The sequence below is a fragment of the Carcharhinus amblyrhynchos genome, chromosome 6 (genome assembly GCF_965287045.1).
Source record: "Carcharhinus amblyrhynchos chromosome 6, sCarAmb.v2.hapA, whole genome shotgun sequence".
NCBI classification, from domain to species: Eukaryota; Metazoa; Chordata; class Chondrichthyes; order Carcharhiniformes; family Carcharhinidae; genus Carcharhinus; species Carcharhinus amblyrhynchos.
In genome coordinates this window covers 92,252,768-92,271,176 of record NC_137329.1, presented here as the reverse complement: position 1 = coordinate 92,271,176, position 18,409 = coordinate 92,252,768, and the positions used below count along the sequence as shown (strand labels likewise).

The 18,409-nt window shown below is 41.2% G+C and overlaps 1 protein-coding gene across 1 annotated transcript in view; it reads left to right on the top strand.

Annotated features, from left to right (window-relative positions):
• slc23a4 (solute carrier family 23 member 4) overlaps positions 1–18,409 on the top strand; it is a 43,591-nt gene that overhangs the window by 10,074 nt on the left and 15,108 nt on the right. Inside the window, exons 4-9 of the mRNA XM_080190938.1 lie at positions 754–913; positions 6,015–6,196; positions 13,663–13,783; positions 14,599–14,755; positions 16,337–16,590; positions 18,122–18,286. Of these exons, the coding sequence (XP_080047064.1) occupies positions 754–913; positions 6,015–6,196; positions 13,663–13,783; positions 14,599–14,755; positions 16,337–16,590; positions 18,122–18,286 (1,039 nt within the window). The remainder of the gene's footprint in view (positions 1–753; positions 914–6,014; positions 6,197–13,662; positions 13,784–14,598; positions 14,756–16,336; positions 16,591–18,121; positions 18,287–18,409) is intronic.

The window sequence follows — 18,409 nt, the reverse complement described above, 5'->3', positions numbered from 1 at the left end:
GTCAGTCATTTCCAGTCAATCTTAAGGTACAGTACCAGCAAGGTTGGACCTAATCCACAATTGGACCAAGCCCAATCTATTGGTGATAGGAGACTGGTTATTGTAAGTCTAATTTGCACTGAAACTGAAGTAGGAATGGTCGATTAGAAGATTAGGGGAGACTTTGCCTAGTGATATTATCACTGGGCTATTAATCCAGAAACTCAGCTAACGTTCTGGGGACCCGAGTCCCACCATAGCAGCTGGTGGAATTTGAATTCAATAAATAATGTCTGGAATTAAGAATCTACTGATGACCATTGTTGATTGTTGGAAAAACCCATCTAACTCATTAATGTCCTTTAGAGAAAGATCTACTGTCTTTACCTGGTCTGGCCTACATGTGACCCCAGAACCGCAGCAATGTGGTTGACTCTCAACTGCCCTTGAGCAACTAGAGATGAGCAATAAATGCTGGCCAGCCATATCCCACAAATGAATAAAAAAATGCTTGAGTTTGGGCAACGTATTCTTTGACATTGATTTTAAAATTTGTATCCACACCAGTTTGGGTGGGCACTTGCTAACTTTATATAAAAAAGGGACCTCCCAAATTCCCAGATAGTCTGGTGGAGTCAGCAGTAGCTGTTGCCTAAGAAGCAATACCAACATTTATGCTGAGATCAAAATGAAATTAACTTCACCAAAAATTGTATACATTTATAGCCACTGCTGTAACAAGGAGAATTGACCAATTTGCTATGTTTGTTTCAGGTTGCCAATTCTTCAAGGAGGGACATTTGCTTTCCTAACTCCTACTTTAGCAATGCTGTCTTTGCCCCAGTATAAATGTCCAGAATGGACATACAACAAAACATTAGTCAACGTCAGTGATCCTGTCTTTCTTGAAGTTTGGCAGACACGAATACGAGAGGTATTTTATTACTAAAAACAGAAACTTCTTTTTCAGGAGACTGGCAAACACAGCGGATTCACCTCTTGGGCCTGGGCTTGACTTCTAGTCTGGACTGATGAGCTGAAAAATTTCTCTAGCAGCAAGGGTTCTCTGTATAAGGAACTTGACAGATTTAACCTTCTTCCTGATAGGTCTTAGCTTCTAATAGAACATTAACTTTGTAACTTCACTCAATGAATGATGTTATTATCCTCCTAGTTGTCAATAAGTTTCAAAAAAGATATTTGAATTCCTAGTGACCAATTTAAAGGAATTACAAGATTTCAAGTTTTAAGATTTTTACTGTAACAAACAAGATAAAAGCAAAATCAACTAAACATTACTTGGTAATCAACTAAAACTCTAAACTAAAGAATAACAATCCTTTGTTTTAACGTGACCAATAAACCCATAGCACATATATTGTATACACACACACACTATGACACACCCGCCACAGAATTACAGTTGCTAAAAGAAACTATCCACAGTCATCACCAGCTTCCAATAGGTTCACATCTCTCCATTTCGATAAGTTATAACATCCCATGACCATCAAAAGACCCTTCCTTCAGAGAATTCTGAACAGACTTTCAACAGACCCCAGAGTGGCACAGTGGTTAGCACTGCTGTCTCACAGCATCAGGGATCCTCAATTCCAGCCTTGGGTGACTATCTTTGTGGTGTTTGCATGTTCTCTTTGTATCTGTGTGGGTTTCCCCCCACACTCCAAAAATGTGCAAGTTATGTGGATTGGCCAAGCTCAATTGCCCCTTAGTATCTCAAGATGTGTATGTTAGGAGGATTAGTAGGGAAAGTGCATAGGATTATGGGGATAGGATCTGAGTAAGATGTTCAGTGTAGACTCAATGGGCTGAATGGCCTCTTCCTGCACTGTAGGGATCCTATGATCCTAGAATCACTCCTTTTGGTCTCATCATGGCAAATTTTCCAAAGTCTTTAGTTTGCCTCAGGATGCATCGCTTTGACCAAAGACCACCTTCCTCCCTGCATTCTGTTTGGCAGCTCACCAAAGGTTTGCCGCCATCTCCATTTTGTTAATCACATCAGCTGCAGCTTTTGTCTCTGTGAGACTTCCTTCTTTATCTCTCTGTTTCTGCCTAAAAATTCACAAGCCTGTCCACAGTTAACACAAATACTTTTCCTTCCCTTTGTTTCTCGGTGTGAAATATGTCACATACATTTCAATAGCCTCTGGCCCCCCCACCCTCCCCCATCCTCATGATAACCAAGCCACATAGCCGCAGGCTTGTTGTCAGGCAGAGCTCAATGTCATTCACGTGACCCTCTTTATTCCTCCATCTTTCCTTGAATTAAAGATGCAGTACAAAAGATCTTCATCTTAACAAAGGGTGAGATTTCCCACCCTGTTTTGCAGAGCAGAACCGCCATTGGCTGGCAGTGGAAACTTCCGGTCTCATCACTGTCAATAATATTTCCCACTGGTCACACCATCCACTGCCAGGTAACCTACATCGGGGACAGGGTGGGTAGGTGGTGGTGCTGGGGGAGGGGTGGTCACTGTAACTTATGATTGAGCTTACACGCTGTCCATTGTTTGAATAATCTAAGCTTTGCTCCATCAAGTTAAAATGTTTTAGATCCCTCCTCTCTTTGCAATTCAACGTTTTCCTTTTTTTCTCTTTGGGATTTGCCTTTCTTGTTTCTCTCTTTCCATTTGGAATTTAAATGTCTTCACTTCTCCCTCTTCCTCAAATTCAAGTTGCTTTATTTGTAATTGAAGTCTAGCGAACTCAACCTGCAGGCTATCTGGATTACTCTTTTCTTCCTCAAGGTTCAGATGTTGAGCTGAAACCTAATAAGAAGTCTCACAAAACTCCACTCACCTGACGAAGGGTCAGAGGCCCAAAAGCTAGTGGCTTTTGCTACTAAATAAACCTGTTGGACTTTAACCTGGTGTTGTGAGGCTTCTTCCTGTGTTTACCCAAGTCCAACGCCAGCATCTCCACAGCTGAAACCTTAACAGTTTCTGACATTTTAGCTGCTACTTCTAAATCAATTTCCAATGCCCTTCCATTTCTTCCAAATTAGCTTACGTTTACTCTTACAAGATGTCCACAATTAGATCCGCTTTATTGAGAACAGCTTCAGGAATAGGTGTAGCCATGTTCATTCTTAATACAGTAAAAGTTACTATGAAATCTAGTTTGTTTTAGACTCTGAAAAAGTCTGGTGAACCTCATTTCCAGCCTCTGGACCTGTACCTAGGACAACCTATTGAATTTCCATACAGACCAATAACTTTTAAAAAGATATTTGAATCCCCAGTGACCAATTTGGAAGAATTGCATAACAAGATTTCAAGATAAGACTTCTACTGTAACAGATAAAGTAATATCAACGTCAGTTAAACATTATTTAATAGGCAGTTAATAGTCTACAAGAATAAACCTTATTAATTTTTAATGTAACAGATAAACCCATGCCACAAATATTTACATTACTGCACACTCTCCACCGAATTATATCTTTATTGGAATTAACCTACATGCACTGCCAATTTCCAATGGGAAGCTGCCTGTTTTGCTGAGTTGTAATGTCAAGTGACTGTCAAAAGCACTTTTCTCAACTTTTGGAAAAACCCTGAACTGACTACCAGCGATAAGGTCCACTCCAGTGGTTTCTCATCTCTGCCTTGCCAGGGCAAACCTTCCAGTCTTTAGATTAACCCAGGATGCCTCTCTTTGTCCAGAGAGCATCCTCTGCCCTGCATTCTGACTGGTAGCTTGCAGAGGACTTGCAACCTTCTCATCCCTGTTGACTACAATAGCTGCAGCCTTTTGCCTCTGTGAGGCTGAGCTCTCTTTCCCTGGCACTCCAAAATTTAGAGACTGAAAGTCTAGCCAACTGCTCTTCATGTGTGAAATATAGCAAGTATCTTTCAATGCCCTCTAACCTGGACTCCCCTGTCCTCATAGTAACCAAGCCACCCAGATTTAAAGTTGGGCAGAATGTGAAGCAGATCACATGACCCTTTTTATTCCTCCATTTTACCTTGAATGAAAGATACAGTCCACATCATAATCCTCTTATAAAACCTCACATTTGTGACAATGTAGGAAACGTGTAGAAAGACGTATGATAGTATATTGAGGCTACAATTAAGGAATAATGTTGGCGTAGTGTAAAACTTTACACTGCAACTAATTTACTCCATACTTGACCCAGGAGCATTTCAATCTGATAGCAGATGTCCAAAATAAAAAATCAATTTCAGAGTTTACATCATACAGTTATAGAATAGAGTTATAAAGACATGTGGCGTGGAAGGAAACTATTTTGCCCATCAATTCCACACTATAAGCAATCCAGTTAGTCCTCTTTCTCACATTCTGTCTCCATAGCTGTGCATTGCCTCTCTCTGCTTCTGCCACCCTCATAGGCATGAGTCCCAGGTCTTTCCCATTCACCAATAAAATAGATTCTTCCTCACACTGCCCCCTCCATCTATTGTCCAAAACCTTCAATCTTGTGCCCATCAGCTAAGGGAAACAGATTTCCTTTGTCTACCTCATGTGAACCTGCATCATCCCGAGTGCTCTATCAAATCTTCTCTCAGCCTCCTTTACTTCAAGGAGGACAACCCCAGCCCCTCCAACCTGACTTTGTAGGGAAAATCCCTCAGTGGTGGATCCATTCTGGTAAATCTCCTCTGTGCCCTCTCAAGGAACTTCACATCCTTCCTTCCATCACCCAGCAAGTATTTCAGAAAAATGTAAGAACTTTAGTTTTATTTGGTACTCTTTCAAAGAATGAGGCACAATGGCTGGAATTTTCCAGCTGTTCTCACCGGTGGGGTCTTCCTGCCCCACCAACAGTGAAACCCAGCTGGGGATGTGTTATAGAATGGGAACCCCATTGATAGCGCCATTGGCCAATGGCAAGCTGTCTCTGTGAAATGCACCATAGGGTGCGTAGAAAATCCTGCCCGATGGGTTAAATCTTTATGTGCTCTGTGAATCTGTGACGTTGATAGGGAAGAGAAAGAATTTGTGACTGATTAGAAAAACATTCTGTTCTTTTATGTTACACAATGGCCCAACCCAAATACCATTCATTTACCTATGAATTTTCCCTTATGAAAATGGTTACTTATTATCCATTGTATTTTGACAATGACTATTAAGCATGATGGGTTTGTCTCATTTGATATCTTTCCTAGTCCTGCTGAGAGTGATTTGTTTTATGTTGCTTCTTTCCACTCTCAGCTGGCAATATGAAGTGTAGCAAAAAGTATGTTTCCCATTCCATTTTTGCAGTTAATATATAAAGTAAGATTTACATTTATATCACTCTTTTATTGACCCCCCGATGCCTTTCAGAGCCTTACAGCAAGTGAAATACTTTTTGAACTACAGTCACTGATTTAAAAAAGAAAATGTAGTAGTTAATTTGCACACATAAGGTCCCATAAACGACAATGTGATCATGCCCAAATAGTCCATTTATGATTTTGATTACGGGAATCAATATTTTTAAGTTTATTTTATTAGTGTCACAAGTAGGTTCAATGAAGGTACAGTGAAAATCCCATGTTGCCACACTCCAGTGCCCGTTCGGGTACACTAACGAAGAATTTAGTATGGCAATGCACCTAACCAGCACCTCTTTCGGAGTGTGGGAGGAAACAGGAGCAGATGGAGGAAACCCACGCAGACACAGGGAGAATGTGCAAACTCCACACAGACAGTGATACAATTTGAAAATTGAACCTGGGTCCCTGGTGCTGTGAGGCAGCAATGCTAACCACTGTGCCATCCCAATATTAGCCAGAACACCAGGGTAACTCCCTTGCCCTTCTTCAAAATAGTGCTACGGACCTTTACATCTACCTAAATAGGTGGATGGGCCTTGGTTTAATGTCTCACCCTGGAGTACAGTTTGAATCAGAGTGTTTCAGAGGCTTCTAACTGAGCTCCTAATCAGGACATAATCAATGATTCTCAGAATGTGGTATTTCATTTTTCTTGTATTATTGCTTTAATAATGGCACAAAATAAATCGTGCCATGATAACCTGATAATCTTATTGTTTGCAGATCCAGGGAGCGATTATGGTGGCAGCCTGTTTACAAATAGTTGTGGGATTTTCTGGTTTAATTGGATTTTTAATGCAATTTATTGGCCCTTTAACAATTGCTCCAACCATCTCCCTGATCGGACTGTCTTTGTTTGATTCAGTTGGGAAGGATGCAGGCATCCACTGGGGTATTTCAGGCATGTAAGTACTCATAACTAATAATAACGTGAATGGCTGTAAGCACTCAATGTTAATGTTATATAAAAGGTTTATTGCTTGTGAAAATCAATCCCCAACTGAGAGATTAGAGATATTAATTTCTATCAATAGTTGTAATTAGTGAAAACAAAAAATGGTGAAAGCATTCATGATTATTTAAAACCAGTAATAAACAGGTATTGTGTGTACTCATAGCTGGTACTGTAGAAGGTGGCTGCAAATTGAACTGCTATTGTAACTTTTCAGAAAAGGTGTTCAACATAAGGTTTGCATGAATACTAAGATATATAGGTTATTGTAAGCTATACTCTTAAATGTAAATGCAGGGTCTAACTATCGAAAACTAACACTAAACAAATGCAACAAGGTGGAGGCTGCAAATAATTACCACTAAAAGTTACATAAAGCTATAAGTTAGAACATGGGATAAAGTGTGGAGCAAAGAGTAATTGTGAAGGAGTATTTCATTAATAACATTGGGAATTTGGTGCAGATAGGGAAGGAGTTAGCCTTGAGATATTGACCTCTGGCTCACCTACTGGTAGTTGTTTTGTTTTCATCTCTTCACAAGAGTAATTTGGTGTTACTTTACCAAATTAATAATTTAGATTGGATTAACAGTTTAGCTAACTAACGAAACAAATTCAATTTTGAAAAATTAAGTAACGAATTACCCAGTCAAATAGATAAATAAATAAGATCAGATTGGCATTGTGAGCCATAATTGCAGCAGCAGGGAGTTTGTGGAAAGTACTGCCATCCTGAGTAGACCTATCTGTAGTAGGCATCTGCAACTCAAGGAACTTTGTTCAGAGTTGCTGGAGCCTAAACTACAGACATTGTAAGGTTTCAGGGAAGGCTAGAGTTACCTGGATGCTTTGTTCCAGGAGATAGTCACATCCTTCATGTTAAGTAGAACCTTAGAGTTGGTAATGGTCAAGGACAGGAAATCATGGCTAGCCATGCAGGTAAGGGGATCCAAAATATAATGAAGGAGCATTGGCCCGTGACTTTGTCTGACAATGCAATGTATTTTTTATCTATGTAGATAAGATCAAGGACTACAAGGTAAATGGACAAAACTGACTGAAGTAGAAAGCCATTCAAGCGGGGAAGTGAAAGGGAATGTGATAGTGATAGGGCACAGTATAGGTGGGGAAATGGACATTAATTAGTGAGGCAATGTCTGGGAGTTCCAACTGTTGCACCAGGGTCAACCATGCCTTGCACCAGGGCTAAAGACACATCCTCAGGGCTGGAGAAGGACCTGGAATGGGAGGCTAATTGTTGTGGTCCAGGTAGCAACCATTGATATAGGGAGGAATAATTATCCACTGAGAGTTTGAGGAGTTGAAATCCAAATTGAAAAGCAGAACGTCAAAAGTGATTATCTCTGAATTATTACCTGAGTTATGCGCCAATTGACACATAATTGGCACATAATGCCAATTATAAACTGATTAAACTGATTAAAAGGGAAAATGTGTAGCTGAAAGAGTGGCGCAGGAGGCAGGGGTCATGGGCCACAGGCAGAAATACTGGAGAAAGAGAGAACTAGTCACCTCTCTTCCCTCAATTGGGATGGGCTTCATATAAACTGGACTGGAACAAATGTCCTTGCAAATAATTATCTAAAGCAGCAGACACAAGCTGGAAATCTCTGTCTGTTCACATTCTGCTGCTGCTGCCAAAGAGGATGGAGAATTTGGCGCTCAGCCAAATCTCTGTTCACTGCAGCATAAGAACCTAAGAACATAAGAAATAGGAGCAGGAGTAGGCCATCCAGCCCTTCGAGCCTGCCCCACCATTCAATAAGATCATGGCTGATCTGAAGTGGATCAGTTCCACTTTCCCACTTTCTCCCCATAACCCTTAATTCCCTTGTCTGCCAAAAACCTATCTACTGTGACTTAAATATATTTAGCGAGGTAGCCTCCACCACTTCAACGGGCAGAGAATTCCAGTGATTCACCACCCTTTGAGTGAAGAAGTTCCTCCTCAACTCTGATCTAAACTGCAACCCCCCCCCCCTTATCTTGAGGCTGTGCCCTCTAGTCCTGCTGTCCTTTCTAAGCGGGAAGTATCTCTCTACCTCTACCCTAGCCATCCCTTTCATTATCTTATACGTTTCTATAAGATCCCCCCTCATCCTTCTAAACTCCAACGAGTACAGACCCAGTCTATTTCGTCTCTCTTCATAGTCCAATCCCCTCATCTCCGGTATCAGTCTAGTGAACCTCCTCTGCATTCCCTCCAAGGCCAATATATCCTTGCGCAAGTGCAGTGACCAAAACTGCACACAGTACTCCAGCAGCGGCCTCACCAGTGCCCTATACAGCTGCAGCAAGACCTCCCTTCTTTTATATTCTATCTCCCTCGCTATGAAGGCCAGCATCCCATTCGCCTTCTTGACCACCTGTTGCACCTGCAGACTGGGTTTTTGCGACTCGGGCACAAGGACCCCCAGGTCTCTCTGCACCGTAGCATGCTGCAGCTTTTCTGCCAAAGTGAATAACCTCACACTTGCTAACATTGTACTCCATCTGCCAGGTCCTCGTCCACTCGCTCAGCCTATCCAGATCCCTCTGCAGACTTTCCACCAGGACAGGAGAATCCCACTGGCATGAACACCCAAAGAAGTCCACCCATGGTTTTGATCTTATTAAAGAAGATGGGAAGTTTTAGAAAAGCATAAATTCAAAAGCAGCAAGAAAAATATCAAGGTCGAGAGGGGAGCAGCATTCTGGGTAAAATGAAGCAGAAGGGGTCAGGAAGGGAGGGTGAGAGTAACAAAGGTCATTGGCAAGGTGGCATCAGGGGAAATTTTAAAGAAGGTCAAAGTCATAGACACCAAATCTGAATGTATAAAGTAATTCAATTAGATGAATTAATAGCACAGAGAGATGTTAAAACATTTGATCCATTAGCCATCATGGAGACATGAGGCAGGATTTTCAGTCCCTTAGGGGCATGAGCACAGAGGCAGGCAGGTGTGACAATGGGTCACCTGACATGCAGATTTATCGGCTCCATTCTACCCAGACATTTTCATGGAGGCAGGATTGGAGATGGCTGGGTTATCAAAAACAGGCAGCCACATAACAATAGTTGAGGCCGGTTTGGGCTGACTATCAGAGATGGCATTGGGACCAGGCCAGCTGCCTGGACATGGTGCTCTGGTGGCAAACTGGGGGAATAGACCAGTGCTTCAGACAGCTGTGGCCATGGTTACTCCACATACGAGCTCCCTCCATGATAGTGGCCCAGCTGCTCAGGGGATTTTTCTGATTTTAGAAATTAAAAAAGAGAAATAGGATTTCCATCTTAGCTCAGAAAATCAAGAAATAGAATTGGTTTAGTGGAGCTAAGAAACAGCAAAGGGCAGAAAATATTGTTGGGGGAGTTGTGTATAGGTTTCCAACATTAGTTGTAGAGTAGGACAGTATTTAAGTAAGAAAGTTAGAGGTATGTGTAAGCAGGATAATAAAACAATCCTGGAGGACTTTAAACTTTGCATAAATTCTGCAAATCAAACTCGCAGTAATCATGTGTAGAATCAGTTCATGGAATGTGTACAAGGTGGTATTCTTGATCAATTTGTCAAGGAACTAACCAGGGAACCGACTGTTAGCATGATGAGAAAGGACTGACTAAAGGAACCTAAAGGCAAGATTGACCATAATATAATTTCATATTGAGTTTGAAGTGATCTTATTAAGTCCAAAATAGGATCATCGAGTTACAGAATCATTTATGACACAGAGGGAGGCCATTCAGCCTATCAAGTCCATTCCAGATCCATGTGGAGCAAGCCAGTCAGTCCCATTCCCCTGCACATTCTCCATAACCTGACGTTTATTTCTTATGTCGGCCCTTCCAATTTACTTTAGAAATCAGTGATTGTTTCCACATTCACCCCCATCGTAGGCAGCAAGCTCTAGGTCATTACCACTTGCTTCCTCACATTACTCTTGCATCTCTTGCCCAAAATCTTAAATCCCCTCCTTTCCACCATCCCCCAGCCCCCCACCCCCTAATTATTGTCCCATCAGCTAATAGGAAGAGTTTCTCCTTGTCTACCTTATCCAAATATTCATAATTTTGTACATTTATTTCAAATCCCCCCTCAACCTTCTTTGGTCTAAGGGTATCAAACCTAGCCTAACCTAAATCTCCCATCCCCTAGAACCATTCTGGCAAATCTCTTCTGCCCATCTCAAGCATCTTCACATCTTTCCTGAAGTGTGGTGATCAAAACTGGACATATATGTCTAAATGGGGCCAAACCAGAACTTTATAAAGGATCAGCACTGGTTTTGCATTTATATTCAGTTTTTGAAGCTCATGATCCTATTTGCTTTGCTAACCACTCCAACAATACATCTTGCCACCTTTAAAGATCGATGCACATGCACTCCCAGATTCCTACACACTCTTTAGAACTGTACCCCTCCCGATCCCTTCTGTTAAAATGCATCACATCTCACATCTCTATTAAAGTCCAGCTGCCACTTGTCTGCCGAGTTTGCTGGAATTTCTATATCTTCTTGCAGGCGATAGTTACAATCCTCATTGTTTACCACACCTTCAAGTTTGACATCATCAGCAAATTAGGAATATTTATTTGCTATCTCGAGATCTGAGTCATTTATATTGTTACAATCAGCTGAGGAGAGGTAATATGTGTCCTCATAAAAGCGATTTACAGTGGATGTTGGAATCTTTTGGTTTAGTATGTCTCTTTTGGTTTATTAGGTCTCCTCCCTTTTCCACTGCTGCCTCACAACACCAGGAACTCAGGTTCAATTCCTGCCTTTGTTTCTGTCTGTGTGGAGTTTGCTTGTTCTTCCCATTTCTACGTGGGCTTCCTTCGGGTGCTCCGGTTTCCTCCCACGCTCCAAAGTTGTGCAGGTTAGGTGGATTGGCTGTGTAAATTACCTCTTAATGTCCCTAGATGTGTAGGTTAGATGGATTTGCCATGTTAACAATGTGGGGTTATGGGAATAGGACAGTGGCGAGGGCTTGGGTAAGAGTCTGTCAGAAAGTCAGTGCAAACTTGATGGGCTGAATGGCCTCCTTCTGCACTGTAGAGATTCTACTTGACCTATGCCATTTCTTAGCACCAGATCCAGCAATACTTTTTTGAGTTGGGTTAATAACTTCCTAATCAATATTAGGGTAATTAAAGTCCTCCAGTGCCATCTCTCTATAGTTGCTTTGCATCTCTGCACTTTCCCTGCAGATTTGTACCTCTAGAGGCCTATACAATACTGCAAGCAATGTGATCTTACCTTTTTGCTCCTTAACACTAACCATAAGGACTCTGTCCATGCCCCTCAAAGACCTTCCCTGTCTCCATCACTGCAACGCCTTTCCTGATTAGTACTGTTTGCCACTTCCCATTTTACTGTCTCTATCTCTTTCTGAATACTTCATCTCCTTGTACGTCAAGCCCTCAGTTCCCACCATTTTTAGGCCACGTTTCTGTTTTTATGCTACATCATATTCCCACATTGCTATTAGTTCTTGTAGGTCACCAACCATTTTTACCACACTTTGTGTGCTTATGTACATGCATTGGAAACATGACTTTACATTCCTTGTAGTCCTTCTTAGTCTGCTCCTATCTAATATGGCATTACATTCTTCTCTCATCTAGTCCAACATGCTCACTTTATGCATTTATTCCTCGAGCCTTTAAATCTAAATGAAACAAATTATGTAGCCTTCAAAGGAAATTTGGCTAAAGTAGATTGGCAAATTACATTAAATGCATGTAGATAGACAGGCAATGGTTAGCATTTCAATAATTAATACCGAATTTGCAACAAATATACATTCCTTTGAGAGTCTAGCAAGAATGAGAAATATAAAGTTATCAATATGAATAAAGATGGGAAATGAATGGGACTAAATGGCAACAAATTCCTGGGTTTACATCCCAGGGTTTAAGTCAGGTAGCTGCCAGGATCATAAGTGCAGTGATTTTGATCTTCCAGAATTCCTTCAATCCTATAGCAGTTCCTAAGGATTGGAGAGTAGCAGACATTACCCTCCATATGGGTGTTGTAACTTACACTGGCCAATATTAGAAGGAAAAGTAACTAAAAATCATAATAGGAAATATGAACCCTAGCAAGATTATTAAAATACAAATAAATCTACAGCCAAATGTGATATTTATTCTCCGCCAAGGATTTCTCTTCAGAATATTTAGAAAAATGCTTCTCATGCCAAAATAATCAGCAATGCTGAAAGACTATGTAAACACAACTATTGAGAAAAGGGGATGTGAAAAAATAGAGAAATGTAGATCAATTAACCCAGTAAGGGACAAAGTACTCGAATCTATCATCGGGAACATGTTAACAGATCATTTAGAAAATCATACCTCTGATTAAACAAACAACTTGATTTATGAAAGTTAAGTAGGGTTTGACAAACCTGTTAGTACATGGCATCCCAAACAGATACTGCGAAGAACAGAGAATGAAGAGTTTGCTTCTACCTTAGAGATGCCATTCAAAAGGTGGAGAATGGAAAATGAGTGGATGCACTGGAATTTTCAAAAGAGCATTTGATACATTGCCACACAAGAGGTATTACATTAAATTAATCTTCATGGGATTGGAGGCAATTGGTGGCATGGATTAAAGACTGACTAATTGACAGAAAACAGAAATTAGGAATAAACAAGATATTTTCAGGATAATCCGTCATTATTATAAAACAATAAATAGTGAATAACCTGTGGCATTACTCAAGGTCTTTACATATACAAGATTGTGGCAGAATCCAGACAGATTCAGAGCCTTTCTTCACAAAGATTTAGAACCTGGAAATATATCATGACAGGTGTGATTGCAAATCTGAATGGGAAATATGGGTGTTGTAATTTACACTGGCCAATATTAGGAGGAAAAGTAACTAAAATCATAACAGGAAATATGAACTCTAGCAAGATTCTTAAAATACAAATAAATCTACAGCCAGATGTGATATTTATTCTCCGCCAAGGGATTCTCTTCAGAATATTTAGAAAGACACTCTCATGCCAAAATAACCAGCAATGCTGAAAGAATATGTAGACACTGTCTAATTTTAGCACCACATTTTCGCTTCCTATGACTCCTTGAATCCAAAATAGATGTTTTCAAACTGAATGGATAAAGTGGTGATTCCAGAGGTCAAAGTTCACAGCAACGGGGTTTTCTGTTTTACCAAAATATCAACCAAGTGATATAACTGGATGTTGAATTTGTCATTCATGAGGGTCGCACTGTGGCAGCACCCACCTGGACTGAATACTGGGCACTGGACAACCTCTCTTCAAACCCAAGCAATAAATACCCATTTACTCCCATCAGGATTAGCACAAGAAGAGCTTTAAGAAATGTTTGAAATATATTCAAATCTTAACATTCCTTGTTGCTGTTATTATACTTCAGGACTGCAAGCCTCATTATAATATTCTCCCAGTATTTGCGAAATGTGCCTGTACCCTTTCCTGCTTTTAGCAGGAGCAAAAAGTGCCACATTTATTGGATGAAAATATTCCAGTTATTCCCGGTATGTATTAACATTGATAATTATAATCATGACCTTATAAATATTAAAATTAAACAATATTCACCATTGCAATAAACAGCCTGCAGTATCTAAATTTAATGGACACCATCACCACCCTTATGGTTTTGATGATCTTTGTGCCATAAGTGAGGGATATTGGTACTAGGAATTGTCATGCTTTCTTTCATTCACATCGACATCAAGCAGTCCCAGATCTGGAGCGCAGTGTGGTGCAACTACTCTGAACAAATAATGCCATTGATCTCCAGCCTGAGAAAAGCAGTCATTACCTGACCAATCTGATTATCTTTTGTTTCCCTCACTGGGAATCCTATGACTTTTTTGAATGAGATTTGCAATTCCTTGTCTCTTTATATTCTTTTGTGGCAATTTAGTGCTGGGGGTTCAATTCCACTAGAAATTAAATTGACACAATTCAATTCATTCCACAAAGGACTCTTACATGTCACAAAGACACAAGATAGTTCTCTCCCCACAGTCTTGTACTTTCCTCTGTTTCAAATGTTCATCCAAGTTTCCCTGTAAGGGTACAGTTATTTCTGCCTTTGACTGAGCATTCTATGCTCCAACAACCCACTGCACATTGAGATTTTTATTAACTTTTTTTCCTGTGTTTTTTTTGTGGCATGCTTAAATTGATGATACCTCATCACCCATTCCCCAATCGGAGGAATTAATCTTTCTCTCATTATTAAAATTCTCATCATTTTAAAATCTCAATTAAACCAGAGGTTTGTGACTTCAAGGAAACAGCCTGATTATTCTAAGCGTGTGTGTTTTTACTTTATATTCAGGTGCTTCTAGGGATTTCAGTGTCGTGGATTGTTAGTTTTCTACTGACACATTTTAATGTCTTACCTGAGGACCATGATGCTTATGGTTATTATGCAAGAACAGACATAAAGAGTGAAGTTATTGGGCACACTGATTGGTTTCGTTTTCCATATCCCGGTAAGTAAAATAGGGAGGATGAGAAACTAGGAATGTTAGAAATGAGATGAGAAATAGGAATGTGATGAATTCAGGAATGTCTGGGGTTACTGCTATAGTTACTGGGATTCAAAGATGCAGTCATTGACCTTGGAGGCTTGTGTCGGGTCACTTAACATCTTGCAGCCTCTGCATCCAGGCCCTTGAGGCGTGACCTCCAATTCTGACCTCCTTTGCTCCACTGCTCCCAAACTTGTGTCTGGAGGGCCTCCTAACTCCTGGTGGATACAGGACACCTCTGTTACTTTTCACTTCCTGCACTATGTCCTGCATTGGAGATTCTCATGTTTGACACCAAGCCAAAGGAGAAGGACATTAGATAAGTGCTCTAATGTTTGATACTCAGGTATTTTGCTTTCCCATGTTTTGCCATGCTATTGAGTTTCCCAGATCAGTGTCACCTCTGAACGACTGACAGTGTGCGCTCCAGCCATATTAGGGCTGGAATTCTCTGATGCCACACCCACCTTCCCATCCCCCTCCTACCACCACTACCGTTGGCAGTGAGAATGATGCACTTGGTGCTCAACCAAATCTCCATTCACTGCAGCAGGACTGGAGAATCCCAGGCTTGTGTGAGGTTGGGGAATTCCGGCCTACATCTCCTCTTTAAGAGGTTCAGGCTAGTTTTAAGCAGTGCAGACTAGATTTCTCTGGTGCTAGCCACTATGTTATTAGTCCCCTCACCAGATTTAGAAGCTGGAAATCATTGAAATGAGTGCAGAAAGAAGTCTCACAACACCAGGTTGAAGTCCAACAGGTTTACTTGGAATCACGAGCTTTTGGAACGCTGCTCCTTTATCAGGTAAGTGGCTACTCACTCCACTGCTACCCCACTCACCTGATGAAGGAGCAGTGCTTCAAAAGCTCATGATTCCAAATAAACCTGTTGGACTTTAACCTGGTGTTGTGAGACTTCTTACCGTGCCCACCTCAGTCCAACGCCAGCTACTCCACATCATTTAAATGGCCAGGCAGCGAAGGATCAGCTCCCTTCCTGAAAGCTCTGATTTTAATCTCCTCTTCTGAAGAGACAGGACACCAAATGGAAACTAGTGAGGTCCACATCATTTAAGTTGCAGATCATGCTTCAGTGTTGTCACTAGGGCCTCACCACTATTTTATTCAGAGGCTGACAAAGAAATGCTGGTGAAGCTTCCCTCTCAGCTTGACTTATGGATCAGGGCTTTAAGTGAACCATGAAAGTCAGACACCTTCCTGTTACAGTATTCGCACTGTGGCATCAGCTGGAGCAGGAGCTCCATCTCCTGGTGAGTAATCCTGCAGACATCAGCCATGCCCTCCTGCCACTTGACACTCTGATCCTGCCCTTCAGGCAGCTGCCGTTTCACCCTCCCAGGCCTCATACTGCCGAGGGCAGGATAATTCACTGCTCGCAAGTCTGCCACACCAAAGTTAAAATCAGTATGTCTCACTGTTACACTGCAGTGTGCTATCACAGACTGTGAGACCATGCAATAAAATGTCACATTGAGCCACACTGAGACTGTCGTATGATAGAATTTGTCCTTCTGTCCTCAGGGCAATGGGGAGTACCAACAGTCAGCCTTGCTGGTATTTTTGGAATTATGGCTGGAGTGATCTCTTCAATGATCGAGTCTGTTGGAGACTATCATGCCTGTGCCCGGCTCTGCGGTGCTCCTCCTCCCTCTAAAGCAGCCATCAATCGAGGGATTGGTATTGAAGGAATTGGATGTCTCCTTGCTGGAGCCTGGGGGACAGGCAATGGGACAACCTCCTACAGCGAGAATGTTGGTGCTTTGGGTATCACGAAGGTAGAAACTCTTCATCCTGTCTTCTTTGCTGTATCTGTTTGAGATGCCATGTCCCGACTGCATCTAGGGGCTTTGCCAAAAACTCATGATTAAAATGATTAAAAAGAACTAGTCACATACAGCACTGCTAAGATAGAAAGAAAGGCCAAAGGCACTTTACAGAGATACATAGGGAAAACAAAACTCAAATGAGAAGCAGTTTCCCTCAGTCTGTAGATACTTTAAAAAAAAGAGGTTTATATTTATTTTAATCTTATTTGAAAGGTAATCATTGTTTCTCTATTTCTATTTACCACTAACTATGCCCACTCACCTGCTCCATAATCAAATGTTAAAGATGTACAAAATGTAACCTAAATCTGCAGACTTGAAAGTTTTCTCCAAAAGATAATACTGTACTTATTGTGAGGATGTTAAACTAAGTCCTTTTGGTATTTATATCCCTTATCCATATTTGTGGAATGGAGAATGTGAGCATGTTGCCTGCCCTGGCCTTCACCCACAGGCACCATTGAACACTTGCTCACCACCTGATGTTGCTGAAACCAGGGACACAGTAAATAGGATTGGAAGCTGAATCTGTCCCTGTTCTATAGCGTTGAGCATTGAAAACATCTGGGTAGCAGTATGAAGGAATAACCCAGGAAAGTAACTCTTTATCCTCCCTTCTTTGCTGTATTTGTTTGGGGTAAGCACAGTAAGAATTCTCACAACACTCCATCAGGAAGGGGCAGTGCTCTGAAAGTTTGTGCTACCAAATAAACCTGTTGGACTTTAGTCTGGTGTTGTGAGACTTCTTACTGTGCTTATCACAGTCCAACACCGGCATCTCCACATCTGTTTGGAATGCCTTGTCCTGACTGGAAACTCAGCATCTCGGGCCTTTGCCAGAAACTCGGAATTAAAATGATTAAAAAGAGCTTATCACAGCAAGAATGTGAATTTATCTAGCACTGTTAAAGAAAAGAAAAGCCAAAGGCACTTCACAGAAACATCAAGAATTGACACCAAGCCAAAGGGAGGAAGATATGAGATATGTTCTCTAATGTTTGATACAAATGTATTCTTCTGCTTTACCTAATTCATTTTGTACCAGGCTCCTGCCTCTAGCGAACATAAGAAAAGTCTGAGGCTCGAAATTGAGGCCTAACAGGTCCATAAACAGCTATTTAAAATGTAATAACATGAACTTCACCTGAAATAGCTCATGCACACTTAGAAATATCCTTTCAAACACCTAAAACCATCCTTTCATCGACCTTGGCATCCAATCCAGGTTTCCCAGTGGAAAGTTGGAATTGTACAGCACAAGTGGGTTCCAGCAAATTGGGCTGAAGGATTCCTCTTCTGCCTCTGTAAAGTTCCCATATAACAATTTGGGGCAGTCTCAACCTCATTCCACATGTGCAAGAAAACTATCACACAAAGCTGGTAGTAAACCAACACTCACACCTGGCAAAGAATGGCTAGATTAGAAACTGAAAAGATGATGCCTTTCCATCTCTCACTCTTTCTCTCTCTCTGATCATAGGTGGGAAGCCGTGCAGTGATATTCTGCAGTGGAATTCTAATGCTCTTCATGGGAGTTCTTGTAAAAGTTGGAGCAATTTTCAGCACCATCCCACAGCCAGTAATCGGTGGAATGTTGATGGTGATGTTTGGGATTATTATAGCTGCTGGAATTTCTAATTTGCAGGTACATTGATGCAGAGACAATTCCCTTTACTTGTTCCAATTCATTGGTTGATCCTATGGCTGGCATTTTACTGCCCTGCCCACCATGGGAATGGGAGTGGGTGAGGGGCGGACCACGGAAAGG